The sequence below is a fragment of the Oryctolagus cuniculus genome, chromosome 4, assembly GCF_964237555.1.
Source record: "Oryctolagus cuniculus chromosome 4, mOryCun1.1, whole genome shotgun sequence".
Taxonomy (NCBI): domain Eukaryota; kingdom Metazoa; phylum Chordata; class Mammalia; order Lagomorpha; family Leporidae; genus Oryctolagus; species Oryctolagus cuniculus.
In genome coordinates, this window is record NC_091435.1 from 165979402 (window position 1) to 166002141 (window position 22740).

General features: G+C 40.8%; 1 protein-coding gene across 20 annotated transcripts in view; it reads left to right on the top strand.

Moving 5' to 3' along the window:
- The window catches only part of RBMS3 (RNA binding motif single stranded interacting protein 3), a 1614135-nt gene that overhangs the window by 978379 nt on the left and 613016 nt on the right, over positions 1 to 22740 (top strand). For 15 of the 20 annotated variants that reach the window (XM_070072887.1, XM_070072888.1, XM_070072890.1 and 12 more), the window contains one exon: positions 5389 to 5561. In XM_070072887.1, coding sequence (XP_069928988.1) covers positions 5389 to 5561 — 173 coding nt within the window. The remainder of the gene's footprint in view (positions 1 to 5388; positions 5562 to 22740) is intronic. The other 5 variants (XM_051858897.2, XM_070072884.1, XM_070072893.1 and 2 more) reach the window with 1 other exon arrangement.

A 22740-nucleotide genomic window follows, 5' to 3' on the forward strand; every position in this document is an offset into this window, starting at 1 on the left:
ATTCTGACGGAGGGAGAGGGCTTGCTAACCTTTGCTCTGCTGTTTGTCTTCTCCTCCTGTCTATTTGTGAATGTGCAGAGCCTTGGCCAGGGTCGCATCCTCCAGTGCTGACTTCAAAGAAGTGTTCGTGTTTATTGGTGCCCATATCATGCACACTTGAAGTTCTGTAGTGTCCTGGAGGCCTGCTGGGCTTCTGGGGTCCACTTCCTAAGTTGACATTGAGGCTGCAGCCCTGTAACCCGAGAAGGTCATTTCCCCTTCCAGCTTGCCTCAGTTCCCTGATATGCAAAGTGAGAGGAATATCTTTCCTCTCATCAGGCTGTGGTAAAAATCACTTATATGATGCTTAGCACGTGGACAACAAATGCCATGAAGATCAGCATTGCTATGTTAAGAATATATCTTCCAAAATAGAGGTCAGGTTGTTGTGCTTAAAGAAGACGTTGGTTCTGCGGCTCTGATGGAGCGTCTGAGTGGTAGGGGTGACAGTCCAGGTTTCATAATCCCTGACATGCGCTTGCAGCAATGCCATGATGAATAAACATCTGTGAAAAATCTGTGTACTTGCCAAACGTATGCAGCTTCAAGAGAAGTCCTCTCTCTCTCCCTCCTTCAATCAGAGTGCCATCCAGAGCCTCTCTTCTGAAAATCTGCCATTCCTACAGTTTCTGCCCACGCTGACACTGCAAATCCGCTACAACCCTTTGCCCTGTGACAGCGTGGTGCTCTCGTGTTCTGTAACCCCTGACTCTAAGTCCTCCCTATCCCTAAATAAGATTTATAGAGTGTGACTTTGAGCAATACAGCAAAGTCTGTTTTATCTGAAGGGAAATACATATTTTTACTACCATTTTAAAATCTTTTGCTCAGTGCCTCAAGATGATTTAGAAGCTAATCAATGATAAAATTCCAAATCCATCTAAGGACACAGAACTGAAAAGGGAAGTGGAACCACTTCAATCAGGAAAGTGGCTGCTGTGACCCCCCAACCCCTGGAGAATATCGATGCCCCATCTCAAAGATGCTGTGGTGTGGTCATCTGTCTTTTGCAGCCAGACCATACTCAATCGCTTTTGCTTTTCACAAATTAATTCATTGAGACCTGCACATTTGTCAGGCATTCCGAGAACCTTCTGCCAACATTTTGTTGATTAAAGGATTTATATTTTAAAAGTGGGTGGAGAGGAAGGAATTTATAATTCTCAAAACCAAAGAATGATTTACAATGCTGACTGCTACCTAAATCAGTCAGCGCGTCATAGATAAATGAAATACGAAAGATTATACAGAGTCCCCACACAGGCTGTTAAAATCTGTGGATTGACTGGTTCTATACATTCAGCAGGATTTCTTTAATTTACAAACAATAATATGACCAGAAAAAAAAAACACCTTTTATTGTTTACTTTTTCCTAAGGGCTTTTCTCCACTCATGTGGTACCCCCACTCCTATTTGTAAAGTACAGGTCTCTTTTCCAGGTATGCAAGTTCACTGATTTCATTCCAACTCTCCTAGGTTTTGGACTGATTTTTCCCCCAAAGATATTTGGGGGCCATTGGACAGCACATTCATTGTTTCGTGCAATTTACTAAGTGGAGCTCCAGTATGGGAAGATCCCTGGGGTAAACAGAGAATTTGGTAAACACAGACTGATGGTCCTATAGCTGGTGGCTTATTATTTGATGGTCAAGGGCTCCCTCTGAACTGGTGCATCTGAACCGTGGTACATAAAGCTGGAGACATTTCTTCCAGCTCCCTAGTGGCTTTAAAGACTGTGCAGTGGGAAAAAGGGCTTTAAACAAAGTCTCATTTTAAAAGAAGCTGGAGCACAGAATGGAATTCAAAGAATTCAGAGAGAGGGGAGGTGAAAGTGGTAGCAAACAGCTTTAGAGAGGCCTTGAGAATTTTAGGAGAATGAAACATAGGAGAGGTAAAGGAAAAATCTCTCCTGCACCTTTTGAGACAGAGAGACCAGGGAGACCGGGAAGCCCCTTGAGCAACTGTATACTGAGCACCTACTGTGTGCAGCCCTTGTAAAAGCATTAAAGCCCCAGTGTTGAGGGTGTCCAAGGAGAGAAACAGAGTACTTTAGGTCAGGAAGTGAGTCATACTGTTTCCTGCCAGGAAAGAAACTTGAGCTTTATGTAGATATTAAATTCCAAAAAAAGGCACTGAATATCTGCCATTTAATTCACATATTGGCAAAAGAAAATGTTCTTCTGTGTAATTCATTTTAAAATTCTACATTAAAACATGTTGATACTACATTAAGTAATATTAAAGAAATGATTGAGAAAGTTGTTTATTTCAAAAGTGGGAGTTGTAGGCTCTGGAATTTGCTCCTCTCCTATCTGTTCTCCCATTTCCCCATTCCTTAATTCTTGGTCAGCTTGTGCATCCATTTGATAGTTCAGTGTTATATTCTCCCACCTCTGATTCTTTCACCGACTCAAAGGCTCAGACAGAGAAGCAGGAGGGAAAGGAGACCAGAGGGGGAGCTTGCAGCCCTGTCCCTGAGACATGCTGCCGACGCTGACCTGGGGAGCAAGGGGAATTCAGAGGCAAGGGTGATTCCAGAGCTGGCAGGGATGGTGCTGGCCGACTCTCCGGAGAGTTAGGATTAGGGAGCATAGGAAGCCAACCCTGAGGTTTTGAGCATGGAGGCTACAAGAATGACAGGGTCCTGAAAGCCATAGGATTATTGGGAAGTGGGAGTGGTATGGGGAATGGAGAGATAAGAGAAAGGATGTAATGAGTTGTGCTTTGATGTACTGAATCTGAGAAGCAGCCTTTTACACTAGGTGGTAATATGGACTGGTGCTAATCTGAAATCCTGAGGGTGTAAAATAAATGAGAACAGCATAAAATGACACCAAGTTCCTGCTGAAACTTGGTTTCCTCTCTGTACAGGCTAAGTGCTGTGTTTCGTTTTCATGTCCATGATACAGCACCAATTTTTATTAAGTACCTACTGTATATCGGGAAAGAGGCTAGGAGCTATTCATATAATGGGTGATACATTCCCTGCCTCAGGGAACATGGAGATTAATGCTAGAGATAGCATTAAATAAGCAAGCCATAAACACATTAGCTAAAGACCAGGTGTGCTGAAAATGATGGAGGGAAATAACAGTGCTGCAGGGTGGCGCTTGATTTGAAATCAGAAGGATGGGTAGAGCCAACCACGTAGGTTTGTGCTGAGAGTGGTAAAGGTAAGGTTGGTAGTGCAACGGAGTCTGATACTAGGGGTAAAGAATCACACACGATTTTCAGGACTTGCTGCTAGTTCTGGGGATCTCAGTTCAGTGGAAGTCCGTAGAGGTTGTGGTGTAAGAACTGCAGCTCTCTGTCATCAAGGCTGCGATCACTTTCTTTCTGGGATGCTTCTGCATTTCCCTGGACCCAGCAGAACTATCAGTTTGGGCTGCAGCACCCATTCTTAAAAGGACAAGTTTGTGGCCGGCGCCGCGGCTCACTAGGCTAATCCTCCACCTAGCGGCGCCGGCACACCGGGTTCTAGTCCCAGCGCCGGATTCTGTCCCGGTTGCTCCTCTTCCAGGCCAGCTCTCTGCTGTGGCCAGGGAGTGCAGTGGAGGATGGCCCAGGTGCTTGGGCCCTGCACCCCATGGGAGACCAGGAGAAGCACCTGGCTCCTGGCTCCTGCCATCGGATCAGCGCGGTGCACAGGCCGCAGCGCGCCGGCCGCGGCGGCCATTGGAGGGTGAACCAACGGCAAAGGAAGACCTTTCTCTCTCTCTCTCACTGTCCAATCTGCCTGTCAAAAAAAAAAAAAAAAAAAAAAAAAAAAGGACAAGTTTGCACTATTTACATTTTGATTTTTCTTTTAGGTTTTTATTTTAGAATGAGACTATAGAGGCACAAAGATGCTTCTTTCTTTGTTTTCTGCTGTCAAGTGATTCCTTAGCTTTGTTTCACGGCAAAAAAGATTGTGTAGTTTGACCTCATCTGAACAAACGCTTTCTTGCTATTGTTCCCAAAACTTGCTGTTTGATAATTACACACCTTCCAACCCTGATAAAACAGCTAATGAGTCTTCAGGTTAGAACACAGCCAAGAGTCTCCCTACAGGAATCTGGATGAATATGTTCTTTGTGTCTTTGGATAACATTCCAGATTGCAGTTGACAAGCAGAATTGTGATAGGGAGTAATATATTTGCAACATATAGAAACCACAAATGTGAGCAATTTTTGTTATTCTTGCTAGTATTTATTGTGGACTTACAAATTCCTGAAAACTGTCTTTGCATTGATCAATGAGTTTTTTTTTTTTTTTTTTAACGACTCTATGCTCTAGGAAAGTACTGTTGTTATCCTCTTCATATTAATGAGAGAGCTATTTCAGAGAGGTTAAGGCTCCCTCTACGGATCACATAGCCAATGAAAGACATAGACAGGACGCAACTCATAGAGTAACTTGAGAACTTTTCAGGCTTTGCTTGTATTTAAAAAAGTAGGAAATGTAATGAATAAATATATTTATTAATTCTACAGGTAAAATTATGAACTATACATTTTATCACTTTCAATTGGCCATGACATGATGTGGCTTATTACAACAGTGCTTCTCTGGTGGTGCAGAGACTATCATCACCACCAGTGGGCATTTTGCAATGTGTACAGATGTTTTGTTCATCACACCTGGAGGCCATGTGCCACTAGAATCTGGTGGGTAAAGGCCAAGTGTGCTGCTAACTATGGTATCGTGAACAAAATCATTCTGCCCAGAAAGTCTGTGGTGCTTAGGTTGAGACTCTGGATCAGAGTAATTCCAAGTGTGTCTCGAAAGTAAGGAGAGAATGGTGACTCCCTTTACAAACAAGGGACAGTGAGCATTTTGAGAATGGGGGAAAGAGCAGCAATGGATTTGTTCATTCAATCACTTATTTGTTCATAGATTCAGTCTCTACAGAAGAATTTCTACACATCAGGAATTTGCTGGCCAGTCATGATGAAAAAACAATAGGGGAGAATTTCTCTGGAGAGAAGGAGGGCATGAAGGAGTACAAGCAAAGCAAAGATGCTAGACAAGGAGAGAGAAGCATGGGGCAGAACCTTGGTGACGAGAGGGAATCATTTTATTTATAAAAGAGGTAGATAGCACACTACTTGACAGGCCTAAGGAGACTTGGTGTGGTCAGGGACAAATTCAAAAGCCTTATGGCTGCCATCTTCTAATCCCGTTTATGGGTGACATGCCGATCCAAACACAGGGCTCATGGGCAGCACACAGTGGGGCTGTAAAAATGCATGTGCATGTATGGGGTGGAGAGGATGAGAAACTTGCACTGCTTCCAAGTTGTGCCGCTGGGCTGTGAACAGGGATGCTGGCTCTTGTTTTTCCAGTAACAGCTCTTTCTATTTGCAGCAGTCCTATGCACCAGCTCCCCACCCCATGGCTCCTCCCAGCCCCAGCACAAACAGTAGCAGCAACAACAGCAGCAACACCAGCAGCGGGGAACAGTTGAGTAAAACCAACCTGTACATTCGAGGCCTTCCACCAGGCACCACTGACCAGGACCTGATCAAGCTGTGCCAACCGTAAGTGTGCTTCTGCTCTCTGAGCGATTTCTCACCCCGCTACTGCTCTGCAGGCATGATTTGGTATTGCACCCAGGGTACCCTGTCTATGGTGTTTTAGTGAGGAAAATCTTCAGCATAAATAGGACTTAAATTTGAGATTGCATTTCAGCCTATTTCAGGGAGTGGAGTTTGTGTAAGATTTGATTGGAGCTGGAGGTTCAAGTTCTTGACAGATGTACAAGGAACTGTTGGCTGATTCACATTTATTGACCTGAAAGATGGGGAGTTATGCTCTCAGACAATGGGACTGACGGAGTCAGGCATGAGTCTCATGGAAGAAGCTGACAAGTGTTACTGATGGGAATCTCAACACCACAAAGAAATAGACTTCAAGATGTTTATGTTTGTGTCCCAAAGCTAAGGTCATTGCTTAACAAACACAGGTACAGCCAGGACAAAGTGATTATAGAATAATATGGTTAATCTAGTATCCTTGAAACATCTGCCAAGCACAGGGAAGCTATCCTCAAAGACCAGGAGCTTTTATATTTGCTAGGAAGAGTAGAAATCAAAAATCTCCTTCCAAATATTTTTTATTACTCTATTGCCTACCAACACTTAGGCTATTAGCCCTTTTATTTATGTGCAAATATATCAAATGTATTTGAGTGTGTCCTCCAAATAAAATTAATACAGAATAATGAATTAAGGAACATGGACCTGAATTTTCAGATTGCTCTCTAATTATTTATAAAGTAATATTAGTACAGATATTTGTCTTTTGATTGTGTCTTACTTCAGCATTTTTTAATTTGGAGAAACTATTACTCAGTTGTTCTTTTTCTCTTTTGCAATGCTTTTGCAAGAAGGTTGAGAGGATATTTATTTTGTAAATTTTCCAACCTCTAAGATATTAGAAAAGGAAATCAAAGCAGACAATATTTATTTGCCTTTGTTCTGGATTTTTAGATTGGGTGTACATATCAAAATAATAGAAAGTGGCAGATAAAGCAAAATACAAATACATAACTATGTAACCAATTGACAGTAAGTGGATTAAGGTGGGGGCACCCTGTTGTTATTGTATGCCATGATTTTTGTAAAAGGAAAGACAGAACCTTGGAGGTAAATATTTATTTAAAAGAGGTTGTTTGGGGATGGGCATTTCTCCTACTGGGTAGGACATAAGCATACCATATTTGAGTACCTGGGTTTAATTCCTGGATCTGGCTCCTGACTTCAGTTTCCTGCCAGTGCTTACCATGGGAAGTAGCATAAATGAGTCATGTAATTGAATCCTGCCACTTTGGAGACCTGGATTGAGAGTTCCGTTCTCCTGGCTAAGGTCAAACCAAGTCCTAGTTGTTAGAGAGGGAACCAGCTATTGGGAACACTCTCTCTGTGTATATCTTTCTCTCTCTCTCTTTCTTCCTCTCAAAAATAATAATAATAATTTTTTAAACTAAGACATATAAAATATGTGTTAGATTAGGCTCTACAAAATATTGAGATTAAAAGTTGGAAAGTAAATAACAGAAGCTTTTTCTTATTGTTATAAAAATATAGACTGTTTTGAAAAGTGTGACTTTTTCCCCCAAAGAAACCTTTTATTTAATGAGTACAAATATCTTAAGTACAACTTGAGGAATATAATGAGTCTCCCCACCATACCCACCCTGCCACCACCACTCCTACCCCACCTCCTCCTCCTGCTCCATTCCCAGTCCCATTCTCCATTAAGATAAAACAAAACAAAACAAAAACCTATTTCTCAAAAGTCAAGACAAGGACTGTTTAAGTCATTGCTTCTCAAACTGTCAATATCACTTCTACAGATTTCCTTTCAGGTGCTCTATTAGTTATCACAGATCAGGGAGAACATATGGTATTTGTCCCTTTGGGACTTAGTTATTTCACTAAGTATAATGTTTTCCAGATTCATCCATTTTGTTGCAAGCGACTGGATTTCATTTTTTTAATTGCTGTGTAGTATTCCATAATGTACATATCCCATAATTTCTTTATCCAGTCTTCAGTTGACAGGCATTTAGGTTGATTCCATGTTTTAGTTATTGTGAATTGAGCTGCAATAAACATGTGGGTACAGATAACTCTTTTATTTGCTGATTTCATTTCCTTTGGGTAAATTCCCAGGTGTGGGATGGCTGGGTCATACGGTAGGTCTATATTAAGGTTTCTGTGGTATCTCCAAACTGACTCCCATAATGGTTTTACCAATTTAGATTCCCACCAACAGTGATTAGGGTGCCTTTTCCCCACATCCTCACCAGCATTTGCTGTTTGTTGATTTCTGTATGAAAGCCATTCTAACTGAGGTGAAGTAGAACCTCATTGTGTTTTTGATTTGCATTTCCCTGATGGCTATGATCCTGAACATTTTTTCATGTGTTTGTTGGCTATTAGGATTTCCTCTTCGGAAAAATGTTTGTTTAAGTCCTTTGCCCATTTCTTCTCTGGGTTGTTTGTTTTGTTGTGTAGTTTCCTGATCTTTTTATATATTCTGGTCATTAATACTTTATCACTTGCATTGTTTGTAAATAATTTCTCTCATTCTGTCTGTTGCCGCTTCACTTTCCTGAGTGTTTCTTTTGCAGTACAAAAGCTTCTCAATATGATATAATCCCATTTGTTGATTTTGGCTTTGATTCCCTATGCCTCTGGTGTCTTTTTCAAGAAGTCTTTGCCTGTGCCAATGTCTTCAAGGTTTTCCCCAATCTTCTCTAATAATTTGATTGAATTGGATAATATATTTAGGTCTTTAGTCCATTTTGAATGGATTTTTATATAAGGTGCAAGGTAGGGGTACTGCTTCTGCATGTGGAAAGCCAGTTTTCCCAGAACCATTTATTGAAGATAATTTCCTTGATCCAATGATTGATTTTAGCTCCTTTCTCAAATATAAGTTGGTTGTAAATGCTTGGGGATTGATTTCTGGCATTTCTATTCTGTTCCATTGGTCTGTCCATCAGTTTTTCTAACAGCAGCAGGCTGTTTTGATTATAACTCCCTTGTAATATGTCTTGAAATCTTGGTATTGTGGTGCTGCCAGCTTTGTTTTTGTTGTATAAGAGTTGCTTTAGCTATTTGAGGTCTCCCGTGTTTCCATATGAATTTCAGCATCATTTTTTTCTAGATCTGAGAAGACTCTCTTTGGTATTTTGATTAGTATTACATTGATACCTGTAAATAATCTGTGAATTGTTTTTGGAAGAATGGATGTTTGGATGATATTGATTCTTCCAATCCATGAACATGGAAATTTTTTTTTTCATTTTTTGTATCTTCTTCTATTTCTTTTTTTAATGTTTTGTAATTCTCATCATAGAGATCTTTGACATTTTGGTTAAATTTATTCCAATGTATTTGATTTTTTTTGTAGCTATTGTGAATGAGATTGATCTTAGAAGTTCTTTCTTGGTCATAGCATTATCTGTGTATACAAAGGCTATTGATTTTTATGTGTTGATTTTATATCCTGCTACTTTACCAAACTCTTCAATGAATTATAATAGTCTCTAGGTGGAGTCTTCTGGATCCCCTAAATATAGAATCATGTCATCTGCAAATAGGGCTAGTTTGACTTCTTCCTTCCCAATATGTTTCCCTTTGATTTATTTGTCTTGCCTAGTGGCTCTGGCTAAAACTTCCAGGACTATATTGAATAGCATTGGTGAGAGTGGATATCCTTGTCTGGTTCTGATTCTCAGTGGGAATGCTTCCAACTTTTCCCTATTCAATAGGATGCTGGCTGTGGGTTTGTCATTAATTGCTTTGATTGTGTTGAGGAATGTTCCTTCTATACCCAATTTACTTAGAATTTTTATCATGAAAAGGTGTTGTATTTTATCAAGTGCTTTCTCTGCATCTATTGAGAAAATTATTTGTTTTTTTTTTTTTTGTTATTCAATTTGTTAATGTGATGTATCACATTGATTTATTTGCTAATGGTGAACCATCCCTGCATACTTGAATAAATCACACTTGGTCCAGGTGAATCATCTTTCTGATGTGTTATTGAATTCTATTGGCCAGAATTCTGTTGAGGATTTTTGCATCTACGTTCATCAGGGAAATTGGTCTGTAGTTCTCTTTCTCTGTTGCATCTTTTCCGAGTTTAGGAATTAAGGTGAAAGAAATTTGGGAGGATAGAATTTGGGAGGATTCCCTCCCTTTCAATTGTTTTGAATAACTTGAGAAGAAGTGGAGTTAGTTTTTCTTTAACAGTCTGTTAGAATTCAGCAATGAAGCCATCTGGTCCTGGGCTTTTCTTTGTTGGGAGGGTCTTTATTATTGATTCAATTTCCGCCTTGGTAATGGGTCTGTTTAGGTTTTCTACATCTTCTTGGCTCAATTTAGGCAGGTTGTGTGTGTTCAGGAATCTATCCATTTCTTCTAGGTTTCCCAGTTTGTTGGTATACAGCTCTTTGTGGTAATTTCTTATGATTTTTTTTTTATTTCCATGGTGTCTGTTGTTACATTTCCTTTTTCAACTTGAATTTTCTTGATTTGGGTCTTCTCCCTCCTTTCTTTCTTTTTTTTTTTTTTTTTGTTCATTTTTTCAAAAAATCAGCTCTTTATTTTGCTGATCTTTTGTATTTTTTTTTTGTTTTTGGTTTCAATTTTGTTGATTGATTTCTTCCCTAATTTTAATTATTTCTTTTCTCCTACTAGTTTTGGGTTTAGTTTGTTCTTCTTTTTCTAGGTCCTTGAGATGCATTGATAGCTCATTTATCTGGTGCCTTTCCTATTTCTTGATGTAGGCACAAATTGCTATAAACTTTCCTCTTAACACTGCCTTTGCTGTATCCCATACATTTTAATATCTTGCATTGCCAAATTAACTGGTGCCCACATGGCATGCCATCACTGCAGGTGGTGGCTTTACCTGCTATGCCACAACACCAGCTCCAACATTTCTTTTAGATAGCCAGGTGCCTTGTATGTAAGTGTATATATGTTTATAATAGTTACATCTTCCTGTTGAATTGATCCCTTAATCATTACATAGTGTCCTTCTTTGTCTCTGTTAACTGTTTTGGTGTTAAAGTCTATTTTGTCTGATATTAGGATCGCTACACCAGCTCTTTTTTGGTTTCTGTTAGTATGGAATATCTTTTTCCATCATTTCTTTTTTTTTAAGTCTGTATGCATCTTTGTTATTGAGATGTGGCCATTTACATTCAAGGTGACTATTGATAGGTAACAACGTTGCCCTGCCATTTTTCCATAAATTTTCCTTTTTTTTTTTGCTTTGGATTTCCGTTGTACTTTTACTGGGAGCTTTCCTTCTTTTACCTTCTTCCATAGTTCCCATAGTGATGACCATGTTTCTGTGTTTCTGTGTGCAGCACATCCTTAAACATCTTCTGCAGGGCTGGATGGGTGGTGATGAATTCTTTCAGTTTTTGTTTGTCATCTAAGGTCTTTATTTCACCTTTTTTCATAAATGAGAACTTTGCAGGGTATAGTATTCTTGGTTGACAGTTTTTTTTTTTTTTTTCTCTTAAGACTTGTACTGTATCTCGCCATTCTCTCCTAGCCTGAAGGGTTTCTGATGAGAAGCCCACTGTGAGTCTAATTGGAGATCCTTTGGGAGTAATCTGGCATTTATCTTGTGCACATTTTAGAATTTTTTCTTTAGATTTTACTGTGGTGGGTCTTATTACAATGTGTCGTGGTGAAGATCTTTTCTGGTTATGTCTATTAGGAGTTCTATGTGCTTCCTGTACTTGGATGTCCCTTTTTTCTCCAAATTATGGGAATTCTCTGTTAGTATTTCATGAAAAGGCCTTCTAATCGTTTCTCTCTTTCCATGCCTTCAAGATCTATGATAACCTGTATGTTGGGTTGTTTGATGGTATCCTGTAGATTCCCAACAGTGTTTTTTAGTTTACGAATTTCTTCTTCTTGTATTTGGTCTGTGTAATTTTCTGTACTTTGTATTCTAAATCAGATATTCTTTCTTCTGCTTCACTGATTCTGTTGTTAAGGCTTTCTAGTGTATTATTATTATTATTTGAGAGGCAGAGTGGACAGTGAGAGAGAGAGAGACAGAGAGAAAGGTCTTCCTTTGCCGTTAGTTCACCCTCCAATGGCTGCCGCAGCCGGCACGCTGCAGCCGGCGCACCGCGCTGATCCCATGGCAGGAGCCAGGTGCTTCTCCTGGTCTCCCATGGGGTGCAGGGCCCAAGCACTTGGGCCATCCTCCACTGCACTCCCTGGCCACAGCAGAGAGCTGGCCTGGAAGAGGGGCAACCAGGACAGAATCCAGTGCCCCGACCGGGACTAGAACCCTGTGTGCCGGCGCCGCAAGGCGGAGGATTAGCCTAGTGAGCTGCGGCGCCGGCCTAGTGTATTTTTTATTTGTTCTATTGAGTTCTTAATTTCTAGGATTTTATTTTGATTTCTCTTTAAGATCTCAATTTCGTGGGAGAAAATTTCTTTAATGTCATGTGTGGATTTCATTAGTTTGTGAATTTGTTTCTGATAACTTCTGAGTAATCCTATGATCAATGTCTTGACTAATACTCTCTTTTCTTCAGTCTCATCATCTTCATAATCTAATATTGAAGTATTGTGGTCTTTTGGGGGTGTTATGTTGTCTTCCTTATTCTTGTTTCTTGAATTGGTACATTTGTTATTCAGCATATTCGTTTGTTTCTTTGTTTTTTAGCTATGGCGGCTTTTATCTTTGGACTATGTCTGAGTGGATTAGTGCTGTATCTGCTTTCAGGGAATAGCTAGAGGCGTGTGGGGGCTGTGGTCTGGGAGCTCTGTTCAGTGCTCCAGGGTGGAGGGCATATCTGAGGTGGCACACCCAGGCTTGCCATGATAAATTTCCTTTTTTTTTTAATCAGAGGGGTGGTTTCTTCTTGTTTGTTGGCATAGACTCAGCTAGGCTCCTCCCCTCCAAAGAGACCAGTGCCTGGGCACTAGCCCCAGTGAGTACATTATTCGTCTGCTCTGCCACAAGGACCACACAAAGGTTCTGTGCAATCCTCAGTGTAAGCTCAGATTCCCCAGCAATGTCGCTCTCCAGGTATCCAGGGAGCCTTGATCGTGTGGAGCCTCCCACAGTGACTGCCCAATGCCCCAGCCACACCTTGAGCTCTCCCACACAGCCTCAGTGTTTTCACAGTCCCGGCTCACAAGCCTCCCACAGTAATGAGCACCCAGCTCCTGGCTGTTCTTTCCAGACTCAGGAGTCTCTGTTTGGCTGTTTGCTGGGTGTGGAAATAGCTAGCACAGCTGTTACATATGCCCAAAATTGCACCCACTCTCTGTCAGCTTGTTACAGGACACCTTTGCAGGATGGTTGGGGAGAGAGAAAATGCACCCTTCTTTTTTCCTCCTCTACTTTGGCTCCAAGCTGGATTCCAACTAGGCTCTTCCTGCAGTGTTTTCGCCTATGGCTTGGGCTGCTGCAGTCTGGTCTCACCTTGCTCTCCAATGCTGGTACAGAGTCTTTTGGCTGCTCGGCATTGTGCACGTGCTCACCTTCCATGTAGACCCACTGTATTCCTCCAATTTGTGCAGAATTTCCTCTACTGTTTTCTCTCTAACTCTTACCTCGAAAGGTATATCTTTGAAAATGTGAAATTGTAGACTTTATAACAGAAAGCTCAGATGAAGTTTCTCCCTTAATGGATCCTGACAAAAAAAGAATAGCTATTACCTTTGAATGGTGGTTGAACTGATTCATTTAAGAAATATTGGTGAGTATTGAGGAAAGATTCTTTCTTTTTCTTGTACCATTCACAGCATTTGTTAGAACACAGATTTCTGGGCCCAGGAGATTATGAGTCACTAGGTCTGGGATGAACCCCACAAATCAGCATTTAAAAAATATGTTCTTTGATGTCTTTTATTTATTTTCATCTTATCTGCAAGGCAGAGAGACATATAGACTGAAGGGGATCTTTCTTCTGCTGATTCACACCAATAATGCCCACAGCAGCAAAGGCTGGGCCAGGCCAAATCCAGGAGCCAAGGGTAGTGGTGCCTTAACTGCCGCACCACATGGCCACATCTCTAATAGTGCATCTCTAATTGTGCATCACTAATAGTTTTGGTCATGTTCTTGCTACTGGTCTTTCAAGAAACAATCATATGGAGACCACTCACTTCCTGTTTTATAAAATTTCAAGTAATTGATAAGGGTAATTGAGGTGGAATCCTGGGTGTTTACAACCTGCCCAGCCATTGTGTGACCCTGAAGCAAATCAGGTTCTCTCTTTGAGCCTGGCTTCCTCTCTATTCACAGAGTGGTTTGGATTTGATTATTTCTAGTTTTTTTGTATAATGTTGGTGTTGTGCTGAGACTGCCTCTGACTACTGCGCTGCAGCCAAATGTGAAATATTCAGGAGTTTTATGAATGATTTGTTACAGACTTGGTAGCTCCAAATCAGCCATGGAGAGAGTATTTACAACACAGGAATCAGCAAATCCTATAAATCAGAATCTATTTTGTTTTATTTTATTGGAGATCTGGTTTAGGAAGATGCCACTGATGTATCATATTATGAATTTCTGTGTCAATATCCTTTTCTGCAAATAATGGCCAGAAGTTTTAAAATGGAAAGTATTACCGAAAAGCCTGTCTTGGCATTTTTAACTCAAGAGAGAGATGTGGTGACACAGAAACCTTGTTCTTTAGGAAATAAATTTTGTTAATGTTTCTTATGTGCACTTGAGTGAATGCTAAGTGAACAAAGGGTAATGGCTCCTTGTTCGTAGTAATATTGGCCAGGTAGTAAGATTGGGCCCTTGCTACTATTATTGTGAAGTGTTTGTGGGTTCTCCAGTTACTGAAGTCATCCAGACTTGGCATTTCCTGCTTCGATTCTAAGAGAATCCTAGAGAACAGACATGATCCTGTGACATAGTACAAGCGAAGTAATCTGACTTTCAAGCCTAGCTGTACCATTGAGTGAGTCTGTGGCCTTAGACAAAATACCTTGTCCCCTCCTAGCTGGTTCCCCTGATTTCTAAAATAATGGATTTGAGTTTGCTGACAGTTTGTGCTCCTTTCACTCCAAAATTTTGATACTTCCCCGACGACCTCATTCTTTCACAGCAAAGTGTGCTCTGGAGCTTCTATTATAATTCTCTCCCATCCCTCTGTTATAATTCTCTCCCATCCCTTTGGGCAGAGTGGGCAGGGCCACAGCCTGCGTTGATTCAGCTGCGTCCGCGTGACCTGCCGGCTGGAGATGCCTGTGGGAAGAGACCAGTGTGGGTCATTTACACAGTCCTGTTCACTCTTTTGTAGTGTTGGTCTCTTTCAGTACTCATTACTATTTTACATGAGTGGTCTTCTGAAGATGAAAACCACTTTAGCATTCCTATCACTCATCTAACACTTTAAAACAATTTCAGCTACAAAATGCATAATATAATATTTGTAAGTTTAAATGAATTTGCCATGAGAATCCATTTTATATGTTTATTCCTATGGAATTATAAGTACTTTGAGAGTTAATATTCTTTATGTTATAGGAAATGCAATATTTGCTAATATCCATGGTAATAAAATAATAGAAAATAGAGATACACAAAAAAGCCATAGACATATTGAATTTTCTGGCATTAGTATACAATATCCATATCAATGCTAATGAACAGCAAGAAATGATATTAAAGAAAAAAATTGCATTATTTCTCAATGTATAATCTGGGAAGAAATTCTTATTAAAGAATTCTATTCACATCCCTTATCAAAGTCTCTATGTTTAGATCACAAGTGAAAACAAAGAAGACAAAATCAAAAAATAATATGCATGAGCAATGATTTTACATTTTGGAAAATCTCACCAGTTAGATCTACTTTACAGATAAATATGTTACATTGTATGTATTGTAGGGAAGTCTATAGTTAAAGACCTTATAATATCTATGTCAAGGAACCTTAAGGAGGGACTGGCACCATGGCAGTGAGGGCTAAGCCTCTGCCTGTGGTGCTGGCATCCCATTAGGGCACCAGTTCAAGTCACAGCTGCTCCTCTTCTGATCCAGCCCCCAGCTGATGGCCTGGAAAAGCAGTGGAAGATGGTCCAGGTGCTTGGGCCCCTGCACACATGTGAGAGACCTAGAAGAAGCTCCTGGATCCTGGCTTCGGGATCAGTCCAGCTCTGGCTGTTGTGGCCATTTGGGGAGTGAACCAGTGGATGAAAGACCTTTCTCTTTGTCTCTCCCTCCCTCGGTCTGTAACTCAGTCTCTCAAACAAAATATAAATAAATCTTAAAAAAATAAAGAAACCTTAAGGAACTTTATTGAGTTCCCAATCAAGAAATATTTCGGGACACTTGTGGCATGCTTATGCTGAGTCAATCTAGACAAACACCTTGCTTAGCAGATTTTATATTGTGCTATAGAAAATATATACCAATCAATTAATTCTGTGATTTAATATAAAATCGAAACTATAAGCCCAGGAACGCAGAGGATTGTGGTATTAAGAGGGTTTGTAATGTGACTAGATGTAGTTAATGTGATAGGAAAGGCGTCTCTGAGGAATGGACACTGTGCGAGGGTCAGAGGCTGAATAGGCTTAACTTGGGCTGAAGGAAAGGAAGAGCGTTATAAGCTGAGAAACTTCATGTGGCTGGAAGGATGGCAAGGACGAAGGACTGAGAAGAGGCCAAGTGGCTCAAGAGAGAAGGGGGTGGGCAAGGCCACATGTGCTGAAAACAGGGAAAGGCACACGGTGACCCCTTTGTAGATGTGTTAAGAGCTTTGTTTTAGCTTTCGAGCAATGTGGGATGTGGGGTAGGGGGCACTGTGACGTGGCGGGTTTAGCCACAGCCTACAATGCCGGAATCCCCTATGGACACTGCTTCTAGTCCAGGCTGCCTCAATTCCATCCAGCTCCCTGCTAATGCACCTGGGAAAGCAGTGGAAGATGACCCAAGTGCTTGGACCCCTGCACCCAGGTGGGAGACCCGGGAGGAGATCTTGATTTTGGCCTGACTTAGCCCTGGCTGTTGCAGTCATATGGGAAGTGAACCAACAAATGGAAGATCTCTTTGTTTCTCTATTTATCTCTGTCTCTCTCTTTCTCTCTGTAACTCTGCTTTTCAAATAAATAAATAAATCTTTTTTTTTTAAAGAACAATGGAGGAAACCATTGAATTACCATAAACAGAAAGGTGTCCTAGTTAGACTTTTGTTTCAGAAAGATAATTCCAGCTACACAATGGAGAGAAGGGATTCCATTAAATTAAGGAACAGAATAGGAATAGTTAAAAGTAAGGTGGGAAATGATTTGTATTCAGAAAAGAGGGTGTGAGAATGAATACTTGTAGTGAGAGAACAGTTCCATGTGGTGAAGGAGATCTTTTGTCACTGGCATTCATATTCCACTCAGACACAAGGATTTCAGAAACAATAAACTAAATGAGCTTCCAAAGAAACAACAAAGTGGCACAAAATACAACCTAAAGCAGTTTATATATATATATATATATATATATATATATATAATTCCATTTTCTTACCCAGTCATGAGCGAGCCAGCAGTGTACTACTAAGCATTTTGTAGCTATAATTTATAATCACTAAAGGCAAATACAATGAAGATAAAAACTCCAGTTGGTCATACGACTATATTCGTGGGATAAGTTATCAGTTGAAACTCGTGGGTGGATACTTTGATAGGTCTCCTCTATGCCAATGAAAGTAAGAGATGATGATGTGCTTTAATAAAGTGAGACAGATCACTGCATCTTGTTGGATAGATAATACTTCCTCCTTAAAAGAAATTGGTAACTTCTATTACATGACTAAGAACAAGCCCTTGAAAACATTTAAATTGCTCTTACAGGGTCTGGCGCTGTGGCTCAGTGGGTTAAAGCCCTGGCCTGAGGCGCTGGCATCCCATATGGGCGCTGGTTCTAGTCCTGGCTGCTCCTCTTCCTATCCAGCTCTCTGCTGTGGCCTGGGAAAGCAGTGGGGGATGGTCCAAGTCCTTGGGCCCCTGCACCTGCGTGGGAGACTTGGAGGAAGCTCCTGGCTCCTGGCTTCTGATTGGCGCAGCTCTGGCTGTTGTGGCCATCTGGGGAGTGAACCAGTGGATGGAGGACCTCTCTCTCTGTCTGCCTCTCTCTCTGTAACTCTTTCAAATAAATAAAGTAAATCTTTAAAAAAAACAATTGTTCTTACAACCATAAATCCAAATATTTACCATAAGGGACAGAATTTAAAATGGAAAAAAATCATTTATATGTTTACATTCTCTACTTCTACAAAGTGTTTTATCTAACCATCCTTGTGGCTTTTAAATTTTAACTAACACTGTGCTCTCAGAATGCTCTGGCCACTGGACCCCACTGCCAATGATTGGGGAGGGAAAAATATAGAATTGTTCTGCTGTGAGGTGGTAATGCTGCCATGAAGGCCATTTGAGGCAGAATGAAGGAAAACGGAGGGAAACTCTTGGGTGGGCGCACACGTTTTTCCAGTCGGCACCAGATGCACAGGAGAGTCAGCAGCCCTGCCCACCCTTTGTCTCTGCCAATGTTCTCTGTGCTCCAGGTACGACACCCTAGCATCGCCGCCTTCGAGATGACGCTGTGAATGGCACTTTCCCATTTAACAAGAAAGGAGAAGCTTGCACAGTGAGAGGCCAGGGGAGTAAAATGGGAGGGTTTGTGCTGAAGGGTCAGTTCAAACTAATCTCCCCGACTTGTACTGGCCCTGTTGGATGTTTCCTTCTGCTGTGCACTAAACATGGATGGGAAAGAGCAGACCCGAGTGCCATCCAGGCTGGAGTGCAGAGTCCATTACACTCTGTGTCAGACAGTTTTGACAAATGCACCGACGCAATCAAACCTTTTATCAATTTAAAAGTAACCTTGTCACAGTCATCTGTCAAACTGTGCAGATACCACTAAAGGAAAACAAGTCATCATACACTTCAGGGTAACCAAGTAAACAAGAAAAATGTGACCAAAATGTTTTTTTGAGTTCTTTCTTACTGTGTCATTGAAGATTTAAAAGTTCCCTCTAATAAGACTTGAGGAAATTTATTAGTAGCTTTCTTCTGTAAGTCAGACTTAACTCGCACAGCTGCTTTTGAGGTGTCGTAAATCTGTGTTGTGGCAGGTGAGGGCAGGAAGTGGATTCTAGAATCTTTGAACCCTGCCTTTATGTGTTTTAAACAAGGGCCTTCAAGATGCAATTGAATATTTGAATTCTTTGAATCAGCACAGATCTGCCACTTGGTTGCATGTATTAATTCAGATTTAAGCAAAATTTTCTTGGCCAAGTGTCTAAATAATGGATATGCAAGAGGCATTAATACTGCATTGGAGCATTTGTATCCCATTAGCAATATTGTGTGAGTATTTCATGCCATGTTCTCTGTTGAGGTTTTATATCCCCGTATTTAATGCTCAGGATAACCCTATCAGGAATAACAATTTCTTGGTAATAGACAAGCAAACTGATGCTCAAATATGTGAAGGAGCTTGTCCAAGTTTGTTTAGCTACTAGGATTTAAAATCCAACTCTGACTTCAAAGTCCTTACTCACAACCACGAAAACACTGATGTATTGAGAACAAGGTTAGCAGAACAAGTTCATAGGCTCTCTAGTCCATGATTGCCCATGGGAATTGTAAAAGAGTTTTAAAAAGTAGGTGGCCTGGACCATACCCTCGAACGATTCTGATTTAACTAGTATTAGTCAGCCTGGACACTGGAATTTTTATAGTTATTTTTTAATTTAGGAGGTAAAGAAGAGACAGAAAGCTCATATCTCCTGGCCAATTTTTTTTAAGATTTATTTATTTATTTGAAAATCAGAGTTACACAGAGAGAGAAGGACAGACCAAGGTGTGTGTGGGGGGGTGTCTTCCATCCATTGGTTCACTCCTCAACTGGCCACAATGGCCAGAGCTGTGCTGATCCAAAGTCAGGGACCAGGAGCTTCTTCTGGGTCTCCCATGTGGGTGCAGGGGCCAAGGACTTGGGCCACCTTCTACTGCTTTCCCAGGCCACAGCAGAGAGCTGGATTGGAAGTGGAGCAGCCGGTACTTGAACCAGCGTCCATATGCTTTGCCAGCACTGCAGGCAGCGACTTTACCTGCTATGCCACACTGCTGGCCCCATGGAAAAATCTTCAAATACCCAAAAAGTTTGGCTGGCCAGCCCAAAGCCAGTAGCATGAAACTCAGTGCAGCTCTCTGTCCCCCTCACCTGCCATGGGTGGCAGGGATCTGCCTACTTGTGCCATTACCTGCTTCCTCCATGGGTTTACATTAGCAAAAAGCTGGCACGCGGAGCTTGCCTCTCTGATGTAGGGTGTGGGCATACTGGGCAGCATCTTATCGACTACACCAAATTCTCACTCCAGCCGTAGAGGTTTGAAAATCCTGCAGAGCTCGTTCTACTATGTAAGAAAGCTTGAAAATGATGGTACTAATCAGTAAACCTAATTTAACTTCTTATTCTTTCACAGGCTCTAGCAATTTCACAGGATCTGCCAATTTGCTTTCAGTTAACCAGAGACTTAGAAATAAGTTTTGTTAAGATAACTTTGGTATGAAATGGATTTTCTGATAACAAAATTTTATTTTTATTTTAAAAATGTTTCAAAAATTACTATCATTTAAAATTTTTTTGAAAGGCAGAGAGACAGACAAAAAAGGTCTTCCATCCACTGATTGATACACAAATGCCCACAACAGCCAGGACTGGGCCAAGGCCTAAGCCAAGAGGCCCAAACTCAATATGAATCTTCCATGGTGGTGGCAGAGACCCAAGTCATTGAATCATCAGTTTATGCCTCCCCAGCTGTGTATTGTAGGAAGCTGAATCTGAAGTGAAGCCAGGACTCAAACTCAGGCATTCTGATATGAGACACAGTTGCCCAAACAGCACCTTAAACACTATGCCAAGCACCCACGTACGGATGTTTAGATTAAGCAAGTGGAAAATCAAACCCTGGAGTAGGTCTCCATTTATTTATTTTAACTTTTTAAAAGACTATTTGAAATTTTTTTATTTATATAAGGTGAACAAATTTCATTTCATTTTAGAGCATAATGACACTTCCTAGCCTATGCTCCTGTGTGTTAGAAAGGCTGTGTCCTCATGTAGGATCTCTGTCCTTAATGTGTGTACATTGAGATTTAATGCTATAACTAGTACTCAAACAGTGTTTTTCACTTTATGTTTCTGTGTGGGAACAAACTGTTGAAATCTTTACTTAATGTATGCTAAACTGACCTTCTGTATATAAAGAGAAACGAAAATGAATCCTGATGTGAATGGAAAGGGAGAGGGAGTGGGAAAGGGGAGGGTTGCAGGTGGGAGGGACATTATGGAGGGGAAGCCATTGTAATCCATAAGCTGTACTTTGGAAATTTATATTCATTGAATAAAAGTTTAAAAAAAAAAAAAAGAAAGGCTGTGTTAGGAACGATGTTGCTCTCCTTCACATAGTTGAACATTTCTTTAGCATTTTACTTTCTTAAGATTTGCAATTAATTATCAGGAATGAAATTTCTATTTTGATTATGAGCTTCTTGGTTATAGTTCAGTGATTGTAAATCTAGTGAATCTTAAAAAAAGTAATCATCAACTTCCAGCATTTTGGGAACTTTTAAAAATGAGTGTTTTAGTTGTTCATTGGCCACCATTTGATATTATTTTCAATACTTTAATGAAAAGGTTCTGCTGAATATTTACCTATCTCATGATCTATTTGAAAATATATTTATGTATATTGATGACAGCTGCCTATTGATCGCAGAGACAGAGAAGAGAAACATAAGCGTGAAACTACTGAGAACAGTTTAGCTTAGTTTTTGTGTTTGTGGTAGCATAAAGAAGATAGCAGTATAAAAGGAGATGATCAGACTTTTCTGCATGTGCCTGGGAAAGGCCAGGAGCTAGAGGAGAGGTGGAATCCAGGCAGATATCCCACTAGTGCCTGAAAACGTGAAGGCCTTGGGGGTCAAGGGCAGGACTCTGGCAAGTTGAGATGTCAGCCTTGTTTTCAATTTGTTCAGTGATTCTGTAATTGCCAAATGCAGCTGGCTCTTTTTAGTCCCAATTTTATTTGAGTCTCTGTAACTTGACCTTGTTAACCCCTTTTAAATTCTTTTTATTTGTAATTTATTTATTTGCAAGATAGAACAACAAACTAGGGGGGGAGGAGGAAAGTCGGGGGGGGGGGGGGGGAGCCTATTGTCCATCTACTTACTCACTCCCCAAATGCTTGTAACTGCCCTTGACTGGCACCTAGAGCTGGGAACTCAATCAATTCTCTCATCTGGGTGGCAGAAACCCACATTACTTAAGCTGTAAGTGCTGTCTTCCTGGGTCTACAGCAGGAGGAAGCTGGAGTCCGGGGCCAGAACCAGGAATGAAACAGGCTGTCTGAGGTATGATGCAAATTTCCTTCCTTCCTTCCTTCCTTCCTTCCTTCCTTCCTTCCTTCCTTCCTTCCTTCCTTCCTTCCTTCCTTCCTTCCTTCCTTCCTTCCTTCCTTCCTTCTATTTCATTTGTTTATTTGAAAGGTAGTTACAGACAGAGAGAGGCAGAGACAGAAAGAGATTGTCCACCTGCTGGGTTCATTCCCTAAACAGCCAGGTAGATCTGAAGCCAGGAGGCAGGAACTTATCTGGGCCTCCCTGGAGAGTGCAGGGGCCCAGGCACTTGAGCCATCTTCCACTGCTTTCCCAGGCCATAGCAGAGAGCTGGATCAGAAGATGAGCAGCCAGGACTAGAACTGGTGCCCACATAGATGTTGGCACTGCTGGAGGAGACTTAGCTCACTGTGTCACAGCGTCGGCCCCTATTTCCAGATTTCTTAACCACCAGGTCAAATGTCTGATTTTTTTATTCATACAACTTTCTTCTTTCATGGCTGTCATACTCCCCTTTCTTGGATATCCACCTACATTTTGGAAATTCTCCTCTTTATACCTCTTTCTCAGTCTCTTGAATATTTTGGAGGTTTCTGGAGGTTGGCTCTCTGCTTTTTTCACATTATAAGGCATCTGCTCTCTGTTACTGAAATGAAGTTAGTAATTCTGGTGATTATTAAATCCACATCTCAAGTCCATGAAGTATATATTTTTTCAGTTGTAGATCAATATCTCAATCTTTAGACAGTTCCAACTTAGCATATCAAGGGCTGTTAAATACATTATCCATAGTGGGTTATTC